Source organism: Dioscorea cayenensis, chromosome 8, assembly GCF_009730915.1.
Source record: "Dioscorea cayenensis subsp. rotundata cultivar TDr96_F1 chromosome 8, TDr96_F1_v2_PseudoChromosome.rev07_lg8_w22 25.fasta, whole genome shotgun sequence".
Taxonomy (NCBI): Eukaryota; Viridiplantae; Streptophyta; class Magnoliopsida; order Dioscoreales; family Dioscoreaceae; genus Dioscorea; species Dioscorea cayenensis.
In genome coordinates this window covers 21,971,310-21,983,240 of record NC_052478.1, presented here as the reverse complement: position 1 = coordinate 21,983,240, position 11,931 = coordinate 21,971,310, and the positions used below count along the sequence as shown (strand labels likewise).

At 34.9% G+C, this 11,931-nt stretch overlaps 3 protein-coding genes across 3 annotated transcripts; 1 reads left to right on the top strand and 2 right to left on the bottom strand.

The window, feature by feature from the left end:
* Nucleotides 1-136: 136 nt before the first annotated feature.
* On the bottom strand, nucleotides 137-4,196 carry LOC120266892 (microtubule-associated protein 70-5-like). Its single transcript, XM_039274540.1, has 11 exons — nucleotides 3,798-4,196; nucleotides 3,505-3,590; nucleotides 3,345-3,410; nucleotides 3,094-3,264; nucleotides 2,841-3,011; nucleotides 2,597-2,752; nucleotides 2,369-2,515; nucleotides 1,667-1,738; nucleotides 1,002-1,574; nucleotides 767-918; nucleotides 137-378 (listed from the first exon to the last, which is right to left on the bottom strand). Exons 1-11 carry the CDS (start codon nucleotides 3,898-3,900, stop codon nucleotides 333-335), a joined length of 1,743 nt encoding a protein of 580 aa, XP_039130474.1. The 5' UTR covers nucleotides 3,901-4,196; the 3' UTR covers nucleotides 137-332.
* Nucleotides 4,197-6,738: 2,542 nt separating this feature from the next.
* Nucleotides 6,739-7,288, top strand: LOC120267567. Its single transcript, XM_039275246.1, has one exon. The coding sequence runs from the start codon at nucleotides 6,814-6,816 to the stop codon at nucleotides 7,126-7,128; it is 315 nt and encodes a 104-aa protein (XP_039131180.1). The 5' UTR covers nucleotides 6,739-6,813; the 3' UTR covers nucleotides 7,129-7,288.
* A 124-nt stretch (nucleotides 7,289-7,412) lies between these two features.
* On the bottom strand, nucleotides 7,413-8,877 carry LOC120267403 (two pore potassium channel a-like). The gene is made up of 3 exons (XM_039275038.1): nucleotides 8,798-8,877; nucleotides 7,767-8,681; nucleotides 7,413-7,675 (listed from the first exon to the last, which is right to left on the bottom strand). The coding sequence occupies exons 1-3, from the start codon at nucleotides 8,875-8,877 to the stop codon at nucleotides 7,519-7,521; spliced, it is 1,152 nt and encodes a 383-aa protein (XP_039130972.1). The 3' UTR covers nucleotides 7,413-7,518.
* Between the last annotated feature and the right edge of the window lie 3,054 nt (nucleotides 8,878-11,931).

Genomic DNA, 11,931 nt, shown 5'->3' with positions numbered 1-11,931 from the left:
AGATTGTGAAAAATAACAGAATTTGGTCTTGCTCATCTGGAAAAAGTTCTGACATTCTCTCAAATGCAAGGGAAGATGAATTTTGAAGATATAAGTGATGCTTGCAAACAAAGTCATGACAAAGATGAGGTAAGTGGGCAAACATTTCAATTAGTATCAGCTTTCATTCCATTCTTACAAATCGATTGTCCTGTGCTTGAGTGCAAATTTGCATATTATTTTCTATGAGAGCAAAAAAAAACAAGAAGCTTAATCAGCAACATTCATTGACTCCAAGCTGTACAAAATTAATTCATCAGGTGGGACTGCTGAGTAGAGTCTGGAATTGCATGTTAAGCACCTCTTGAACTCGGGGACACATCTGGAAGTTTGATTGATCTGCAAAACTCATTCCAGACATTGAACAAATAAGCAGGCAGGTAACATAGTTTCCAAAGCACTATGCTGACTATTAGAATAACAAACTAGAAGTAAAGGACTTGAAATTGATAATTTGTTAATCTAGAACTGATTATGAACTACACATCCATATTAATTGCTTAACTCAAATTGAATTGCTTTTCTCTAATACGGAAAGTATGGTAGAAAACAGAAATTGTAGCTTTCCGCATTGATTTATTGGTTTCGCTATACAAATCAATTCCTTGCAATTTCACTGCTGAAGGTCTAATTAAAATCCTTCATCTTGGGAATGCTGTATTTTGTGTAACTTTGTTCATTTAATCATGATAAATAATTCTAGAAGAAGGTGAAGCTGATAGTGTACCTTTTAGAGTTGCTCGCGCTTCTATTCTTCTGTTTGATATTATCTGACTTGACAACTAGTAATTCTTGTCCTCTAGATGCCAATTCTCTCTTCATATTCTTAGAATCCGCTTTTATCACCTTTGTTAGCGCATCAACCTTTCTGAGAAGCATCTGTGTAGAAGGTGAAGTTGACAAATTAAAATGAGAGGGCAACACTGATAGTGTAGAAGGAAAGAGAAACTGTTATCCTTAACCTTAATCTCATCATCCTTTGCCTGCAGCTCCCCTTCCTTCAATTCTTGTGACTTCCGTAAACAGATTACTTCCTTTTGGAGCCTGTCATAAAGAAAACCTGAAACAGTTTCTGTGGTACCTGTATTTTGTGAATTAACATCGGTGCATTTGTTGGCTTCAACTTCTCCTGAAACCTCCACTTCTTTGAAGATAATCTCCTCATCACTGCAGGCAGAATTGGCCTTTACCCTTGTATTTTCTTTACCATAATCATCAGAGAATTTACTTCTAGGAACTGATAAAGTCTTTCTGACCATGTTCTTTCCAGTAACATGATTCATAACGGGTATGTTTGCTCGCTTCATGTTCATGGTGCTGTCAGCCCCTTCGAATGCTGAATTTGCTTGTTGCTGTGTAAAGATTCTATTCCCAATGAGGGAACCCCTTGGTTGAGAAACTGATCGTCTATTTGGCCCCATACTCCGGGAAATAACCCTGATTACTCTATTTGAACCTTCAGCTTGTTTTGTTGGTAAATTTGGAACATGTTTTAGGCCTTCCTCCATATTTTCTAACCGCAACTGTGCTCTATCCTGAAAGTGAAATTACATGAGCTGATATGCCATATAGATTTTGTGAGAACTAAATTTGTGATACCAGAACCACAAAATGCAACATCCTTTACTTTCACTTGGGCTTCTGCCTTAACTGGTCTCTCTGATACAGCTAGCTTATCTCGTAACCGTTGTACCTCCCCCTGAAATGCATGTATAGTTTCTGAATCCTACATGATTTTTCTCTGATATTACAAAATCTTCAAACCATGAATTAGGTTTCTTTGTGATTAAATTTGATGATATGCAAATGAAAAACCTAATGTTCTTGTGTTTGGTGAACATTTTAGGTACAAAAACTGAAGAAAAACAAGCATAAAGTAGTATAAGCATGAATTTTCGTATGTAAACCAACAACAAGCACGGTCAAAGTTGTGAATATGAGGGTTGATGTATTCTATCAACAGCCTGCTGAAAAATCTGCAAATGTGAATCTATTGGACATCATTATCAAAAAAGAAAAAACTTGACCATTTTTCTTTAACTTTCGTTATTTGGAAACTGAGAAATAATAGTTTGGTGCCAAAAAGCAAATCATGAATGAGTAGCCCTACTTTGGATAGAAGTAACATAAATCTATCAGTGTGTGCTAATCTTTTTTAGATCCCTTTTTACACAAGTAATAACCTATTTATCTGAAATCTCAAATGTTATCTCAAGTGTTTCTTATTGTTTATGAATCAGATAAAAGATTAGATTCCTAGATTTCTCTACATTTGTACTGTCTACAACAATGAATTGAAATTTCTTGTCCAGATTTCATTTAACAATACTTGCAAGAATCTTCGCTCGTCCAGCTGTTGCTTGGCAGGCATGACTTTGTCAGTTTCATCCTTCCACTCATTTGCTACCGCTGCGGCCACTCTATTTGCGGACACTTTGGTCTTTGCTAGCTCCCTCTCAAGAGCCTTCTTCTCCTCCTATAAAACAGTCAATCGTCATATGTCAACTAAAATGGCGCTTCTCTAATTAATTGTTGGGTGAATGGATTGGTATCCTACATTTAGTTGGGACACCCGACATCGATATTCACATAGAGTGTTAGTGGCTGCACTTGCGGCTAAAAGAGACTCCTCTAGTTCCTGAATAGTTTGAGTGAGCTTTTGAACCTCCACAACCTTCTGATGGTTAGTTTTATCTGAAAGTTTGTTTTCCTCCTGCAGCATGAAAAAGACAGTCAATTAGGTGAGCAAGTCAACTGATGAAGCTTATTGTCTTAATAAGGTAAACAATCTCAAACTTTGCCTGCAAGATTGCTATTTGTCTCTTCAACTCAAGATTTTGATTCCGCATGTTCTCTACTATCAATGCTTGTTCCAGAGTACTGCACAGGATTTTTTCTGCTTCGACCAATGCCATGTCCTTGGACTTTGTTACTCTGTCGAGAACCTTGTTGTTTTCTTTGAGCACTGAGATCTTTAATTTTAAGAAGTAAAATCACAATCATTAGACTTACTGGACATGTAAATTGCATTTGGAACTACGTTAAGCTATGTACCTCATCTTTGTACAGTTTAATTTCATATTGTAGTGGTGCAACAACATCCTCAACCGGGACAGCTTCCGCATCCTTTGGAGTTGCATGAACTCTTCTTAGAGCTGCTTCAGCAGCAAATTGTGCAGCCAATGCTTCTTTCTTCTCGTTTCTCAGTTTCTTGATTTCTAGATTCTGCAGTGGTTTTCTTAAATGTTAACAAATTATCAGCCGAAATAGACCTTGTAGTTTAGGATGGAAATGCAGCAGTGGACCTTGTCTTCCAACTGTTTTTCAGTTGTTCTAAGCTTCTCATCTGATTTCAACAGATCATTGCTTTTCTGGAAGTTAAAAAAAAAAAAGGAAAAAGTAAAACTTGAGAACAAAAGGAACCAGTGGATGAAAATGATGAACTAGTTTCTTCCCCACTGTTACCTCTGACATAGCTTTATCTTTCATTAGTTCCATCATTTTTAAGGCCTTTATTTCATTGTTGGCAACTCCCAGCTCCCTCTCCTTGTCTGTGAATTAAACTAGTACTTCAAGTTAGACTTACAATATTCTGGACTTTGTTGCTTGGGAAACATGGAAAAAAGAATGACAAAACTTGTGTTTTGTGGTCTTGACAGTGAAAATCAAACACACACAACAAAGGAGACATGTTGCGCAAAGGCAAGAGCATAAGATGAGGAAAACCAAGGAACAACTTGGATTGGCATGCAGCTCACCTCTGAGTTTGTTCTCCAATCTGTTGAGTTCTATCATGACAGGGTGTGAAGATGTGAGAAACGTCTCCATCTGACCTCCTTCCTGCGACCGCAAGCTCCCCATCCTCCCCCTGTAATTCTTGTGCCAACTCCAGAGCAACAAAATGAGAAGGTGTTTGTAGGGGATCCAAAAGGCAATGGTTTAGTGAAGAACAGCCCATCCTATCCATTGATTTGACCTTTGAAGTGTAGGAGAAGCAGAGTTGGACTGTCTTTGATATTCACATCTTATTTTTTTTAAACTTACTAGTAACTGATTTAAAAAACGATCGATCGGTGTAAACTTGACAAGTGCTGTTTACTGTTGTATAGAAGATGATATATATATATATATATATTGGTGAATTGTTGGCTTTGATTTTAACTGTGTATGTGTGTCCATGTTTTGCTTTAATAAATAATAAGTGAAAAGGAGGAATGTAAACAATTGAGGCATTGCCATTTGGAACAGCAGCAAAACTAGTGAGTGGTTCAGGTGGCATTTGGTTGGTTAAGTGCAGGTATCTGTTTACCAGTAATCTTTCAGAGGAAAAAGTACCAATACCATTGAAAGGTGCATCCTATCATGCATGGTAGGTGCGCGGTTTGGGTTAACTTACTCCACCATTGCCGATCAGCGATACCTTTAGAATTCATTCAGCAGTATGAAAACGGAGTGATCGTTGCCGTCGTCACTGTTGTTCATGTTGTTGCATGAACAGTGCACTGTTGATGAGAGTGAATTGAGTATTCCTGAGGGGAGAATTAGGCAGCTGGAGAAGGAACATCCAACATTGTGACTTTGGAACTAACAAGTAAAGAGTTCCTCTCTTGATAACATACACACCAACAGCATTGGCATATCAAAGAGGATGTCTCACCACATTCTTCTCTACCTAAACCAATAATATAGTATTCAATCAAAAATATCAAATAGACGACTGATTATCGCCTCCCCGTCATCATTCTCGCCTGTCTGTCGAATCTTTTTCTATAATAATGCCTGCAGTCACTACTAGTGGATTTTTCTTGTATATATATATATATATATATATATCATCTGGTTAGATTATATATATATATATATATTGTCAATTTGTGTTTTTTTATATTTAATTAAAGCGTGATTTATCTATTTTTAGAAGAAAAAAAAAACTAATATATATATTATTTGGTTGATATGCATAAGTTCTGAGAGAGTTATAAGCACCAACAACCTCTTAACCCACTGGGTCTCTTGTCACTTATTTGTTAAATATATATATATATATATATATATATAGAAATATTATATAAAACATGTATATAAGTGAAAAAGAAAAAGAAAAAAATTATCCAATGGAGAATAGAGAAAACAGCAAGAATCACTCGGGAAAGAGAAGAAGATGACAGTTTAACTGACGAAACAGTGGCCAATCAGAGTATGCCTCGTGTTGAACTTGGATGATATATTTGAACACGAATCTCCAAGCAGATCATGGATACTAATCGGATTCGGATTTAAAATTTGGGATTCAAACCCGGTTAAAGAAGAAGTTGGATGATTGATATAAAGAAAGAAAGAAAGAAAGAAAGGTATTGAAAAATACATGTGAGGCATATCATGTCAAGTCCACCGCCCAAGCAGTGCATCATCCGGATGAGATTCTTAATCAACCTTTTTTGGTTGCCCTGTGAATGAGAAATGAAATTTTTGATGGATTCCTTTCCTCATTCTCATCCCATCTCATCTCATCTCATCTCATCTCATCTCATTAAATCTTAATCTTAATCACTTTCATTTATTTTTCTCCAATAAATCTTTTGTTTCTTGTTAACATATTATAGATTCTCAACTAATAATACCATGCATCTGATTAAATACACATTGATAATATTGGTGTTAAATGTTTATTTTAAAGAAATCAATTGAAATTAATATTTAAATTTTAATAAAAAAATTTACCATTGTGAGTTTATGATTCCTAATATATTATTTTTTATATATGCGACAAATCTTCACTGTCTTGCGTTTTAGTTTCACTTCGAAAATCTTTAAAAGATTAACAATCTTTATTTTTTTTATTTTTATTTTTTTTTTAAAAAAAAACCTAATGTTTGGGTTTGGAACCCTTGCTTGATTTGATGTATTTGCTTTAGTTTCGTATCCCAAAATTGGCCGGCAAGTCAAGCTCATGATTAATTGAAGCATCTCTATTCTCTCCCCGAAAATACCTTTCTCTCTCACTCTTATCGTTCACCCCTTTTTTTTTTAATTTTTATTATAACAAAATAAATCAATAACATTCTCACTTTCTCAATGCACACTTCCAAAAGCACCCCTCTCCATTCTTTAATCAAATAATTTATTTTTTGACCCCTTACATTTCACTTTCATCATACCTGTTATAATCAACAAAATAGTTACATTGACAAATAAATAATATATAAATTATTGATTTCACTATGAAAAACGTTAGGATTATTATATGATTATGCACAAGTCGATGATTACATTTATTGTATTTGTTAAAAAAAATTAATCTATTTATATTTTAAAAATAAAATAAAATAAATAGTTTTGTATTAATGTATATTAATCAACTTTTTTTTTTTAACCATGTATCCCCAATGTGAATAATATTACAAAGTGATTTTTGGTATACTTCAAAAGCAATAGAGAAAAAAAATTTTAAAAATTTTTACTGATGAGGCAATTTTTTTTATTAATTTTTTGTAAAAAAAGTTCCCAAAATTTCAATAAATAAATTTGTCATTGTTTTACCCCTCACTACACCACAACGACAGTGATGAAATAATAATAATAATAATAATAGTAATAATAATAAAAGTAATTAGAAGGGTAGTATGGGTATTTTAAAATATTCCCTCGCTCTATATACCTACCATTCGTTGCAGTGGCCTCAAGCATTATATTTTAATTTAAAGAGAGTTCCCAAATAATCCCTCATATTCGCAAAGCCATAAAAATCTCACCTTTTTCCTTTCGAATCGATCAATGGCTATCCAGGATCGTCTCCTGCAATTCAGGCTCCACATCGCCGCCACCGCCGCCGGAATCGCCGTCATCTCTCTCCTCATCCACGGCCCAACCCTCTCCACCGTCTTCTCCTTCTTCTGGCCTCTTCTCCTCTCCACCGCTTGCTTCCTCACCCTCGTCGCCTTCCTCCTCCGCTTCTCCCCTACCTCCAACGGCGATTCCTCCGGTTCCATCACCGGCGAGGAGCTCATGGACTACGTCGCCGGTCACCGGGAAGACCATACCGGAGAGCTAGCAAACGATGGAGAGGAGTCCCGCCCGAAATCCCAGTGAGGCTACAGCATAATGCTCCGCCGGAACAGTGTAGCTGGTTTAAATCCCATCTTCGTGGCGCGATATGATTGGATGGCGAGAGGAGCACACTTTCGTGCAACTGTATATTATTCCCAGCGTCTTATTTATTTCAGAATTATCAAATGCATGAATAAATAAATAAATCACATTACAACAAAGTTTAAAATAATATAGAATAAATCATTTAAATTATATTAGAAATTGGAGTACATATACAAAGCTAATGATCAAATAAAGAATTCAAAACTGGGATGCATCAAAATTGCAAGAGATGATTTGAGAATCCCTACAAATAAAGCTTTAAAAAAAAAAAAAATCACTTTGATTTTGTGGGGGTATGGTATGTTGTTGTTAATATATAATAATATGTTAGGGTATAGTAAATTGAGCATTTATAATATCAGATGCTGAAATTTTCCCAGAATGATCAACATCAAGATCATCAAACTCTTCCATCACAAGTGCAATGTCTTCTTCACTAATCTTACCCAACTCTTTCAACTTGTACACTATGAACTCAGCCCCACTGCAGAAACAAACAACATAGATTTCAATTAATATAAAAAAAAAACTTTTACATGAAATTAATTCATGAACAAATAAATATTATACCATACCTGACAGAACCATCATGATCAAGATCAGCTGCTTCAAGATCCACAAATGTCATCCTTCTTGTAAGTACATATCTGGCCAGTAATTGTTGTTTCTGCTCAGCTTTCAGTTCAGCAAGGTAGAAAAAGAACTGAGCCAAACTGACACTGCTAATCAATATCCAGAAAACGGCGAAAATGCGGCCGGATTCTGTTGAGAAGCTCTTGTCACCATATCCTAAGGTTGTGATTGTAGAACAAACACAATAGAATGCATCAACAAGGCTCAATTTCTCGACTTTTACCAAGAACACGGTTCCGGTTAGCATAAGGACAGATATAAACATTGCTGTCATGAGTAATTTGTTCTTCACTTTGCTCATCTCTGTTTCCCTGATCAAATGCGCCTTACCGGAGTTTTTATGATTGTGTAATGCTCTGACTAGCAATGCCTCTTGCTTGTCCACAAGATAATCAGCTGATTTACTGATGAAGATTGCCACGATTGCCATGCCAATGAACACAAATGCACAGGCCAAAAGTTTTGAGCCAATACTATTAGGGACAAGATCACCATATCCAACAGTTGTCATTGTGACGATGCAGAAATACAATGCATCGAGAATGTCATTTGTTTTGTGGCCCTGAATTTGATCTCTGATAGCATAAAAACACACCATGCCTGAACCAAGGTAGACAGCTAGTGCAAAGGCCACTAGTTTGAAGCTTGGTTGGAGATTGGTTAACATGAACTTGGGATCTGGAGACACATCTTTGCAGTTGCTGTGTCTTTCCAGTGAGATATCTGCTGCAGGAGCTGTTTTACATCGCCGTATTTTCCTTTTCTTGGCACCAGATGTTGATTCTGATAATCCCGGGAGCAGAGGCTCTCTGATGGTATCATCATCCAGTTTTACTGCATGATCTGAAGATCTATTGCTGCATTTTCATTTACTTTCATCAACATGCAATGCAAACAAAAAATTGATTTCTGCTAAATAACTGAATCAAGATTACAAAAACTAAAAAGCATGAATAATTGACAGTCACTGCACCTTGGTTTTTTGGAGCAAAGTTGTTTTATTTTCAGAATGAGTTCAGAGGAATCAGTGAGGTTTTGACATTCAGAAATCATTCTCCAAAGGATTGTCACACTCAAAACAAAATCCAAGAAAGTGTTTGTATTAACATTTTTTTTTTTTTAAGGCTCAAACTTCCCCCACATCCTATGGATCTAAAATCCTGATGGGATCTATGATCTATCTCAACTGTCAGCATTGACTCTGTCCTCCTAAATATCAGACCATCATATCTATCTTTTATATATTATGTACTAATTTAGATTTCTCATTCTTTTCAATGTACCACAACAAGTCATTGTGTAGGTCCCCATCACAACTATAAACAATCTCAACTCTAATTGCAAGGAAACATTAGTTGATGACAATTTTCACCTCTTTAATTGACCAAGTCTCATTTTACAAACATTTAATTCACACAAAGAAACTTAAGTTTTCCTTCTAAATTGTAAATAAAACAAGAAGGTGTCATGATATTATTATCATCAGCATCATCATCATCATCATCATCATCTCTACATTTTTCAAAGTCAGCTCTAAGTCAATTGATTCCCTTGTAAAAAAAACATATCATACTTTGAATGTCAAAAGCTAATAATGTTAATCATAGCATTCATTCATATAATGTTTTGAATGTCAAATGAAATTGATTAAACTAAAACACTTACGGAATAAAAAGTTTGCTAAATTTCTCAATATAGTTCCACATTCAATAGATAAGATTGCAGTGAAGTCTCAAAATTGCAGACTGTATTGATTAAAGAGGAGGGTGGGTAATCTTTTAGTTAAAGTCTGTTTGAAGTTTATCAAATCTCTTTAAATTAAAACAGATGAGATTAAAAGGAGGTTTATTTTCCCCTCAATATTTATCTATTTAAATTCTATCTTAATGATCGAATTTAAATTGTAGAATTAGGTGGAAGGAGAGAAAATATATAAAAATTCCAAGTGGATAGCTCATTTGTGTAAACTGAATTACAATGAAAATCACATAGACATAAACATTAGACTCCAAGTCTAACAAGCAACTTTGCTTTCTTATTTGATTATCAATTTGTGATTTAATTAGTTTGGTAGTTGTTATACATATCTCAGTCTCTCGACATACTATCTTAATTTAAATTTAACTAAGATTTAAATTATCTTCATCATAATATAAAATTAAACAGATTTAAATAAGTATATTAGTTAGATCTTTGTTAATCTAATAGATATTTTAGATGATGATCTATTTTAAAATTTAAATTTAAATAGAGTCATACTCTCTTAATTTTTCTCACATTTCCTACTTCTCATATAATATAGAGATCATCATGGACGTCATGCAGCTAATGTATCAACTCTGACGACACTACAATGTTGAATTTTCCTGCATGAAAAACATTGTTATATTTTGATTCCTGATTGAGAATAAACAAGTTTTAATTCTTCATATTTGGTATAGAATTAATAAGATGCATATATTAATAAGAAGAAGGAGGAGGAGGAGGAGGAGGAGGAGGTAAATACACAATCAATTTACATTAGATTTTACAGACCATGAGAATAACAACAGTTAATTTTTACAACATGACAAGCTTCAGAGCCTCCAACTTCCACTTCTTCTTCTCTGTTGCTATGAACTCTTCAAACCTTCTATTCAGATCATCTATATCCAAAAGATCCAACACTTGTTCTTCTTCTTCTTCATCATCTTCTTCTTTCTCTCCTTCTCCTCCCTCTTCAACCATAATTAAGTTCATTGACTGATGAACACACTCTTCTATGACTTTTTCCTCCTTAAAGAGTTCTACTTTGAGTACTTCATTAGTGCTCTGTTCATGATCATGGCCTGATACCTGATCAGTAACAAACTCTACTTCCATGATTTGAGAGTTTTGTTGGTATTGACTTGCTACATGAGTAACATATTCATCGTAAAGGCTGTTGCCGGATATCGATGAAGAACTGATCAGCAAACCAGCATCAGCAGCAGCAAAAAATATTATGATGATGTTGGAGAGAAGGAAGAGGCACTTGTTGTTATGTATGAAGCACTTGATTGCAAGGTTTTGAGAGTAAATGAAACATGAGATGCATGAAAAGTAGTAATAAGACAAAAGGAATGAAAGAAGAGTTATTGGAATGAGAACTTGGATGGTTCTCTTCTTCATGTTGTCCTTGGTCTTCTTGAGCTCCATGGAGTACTCCATACACTACTACTTACAAGATTGAACTCCCTCCACTGACACTACTAGCTTGTTATATACATACACAAAAATTCATGCACAATGTTCAGTAAAATATAGTCTACCAACTGCTACAGGTCCTACCAAGTCACAAGTCAAGATGCCCAATCTAAAGTCAGATATTATAATCAGATACTAATTATTTCACTTATAAGATTCAGTACAGCAGCAAAATAACTGTTTTACTGAAAAACAAAAAAAAGTAGCAGTAAAAAAGCAGTTAATTAAAACATAAAAATTATATATATATATACACATACATATATATATATATATATGTATGAAGAGTGATTAATAATTAATTAGAGTTGGGAAGGCCAGAGAAAGGTGGTGATAGCATATAGCCTCTTCTCCTGCAAAGAGCCCTTGGAAGGTAAGCCATACTGGCAGAGTAACATGTCCAACCTCCACTCCTCCATCTTCATGTAGTCCTCCTTCTTGTACCTTGGATAGTGAAGAGGCATTTGAAACCCCCATCCCTTCTCTTTCTCTTGATAGCTCACCATCATCATCATCATCATCATCATCATCATCATCTAACTATAATTAATTCTCTACCTGATCTCTGATCTCTGATCTCTCTCTCTCTTGTCTTTCCTTCCATCCTTATGCATACTATTTATATACATAGTACATAAATTGGTGAAAATAAAGGGGCACATAGGATAGGTGTGAGCCAACAAGAAAAGAAGCCTGGTATATCCATGGTTATAATACATGAAACAACTTCATGATCAGACTTGTTTAATTTTCCAGTGGGTATTGTTGTTATTGCATTGTTAAATGAGTTCTGATTAATCTGGAAGAGTTTATGTGTTAGATAAAGATTAATGTGAAGGTGGTGGTGTACAAGTGTTGTCCAATTAATCACTTAATTTAGCC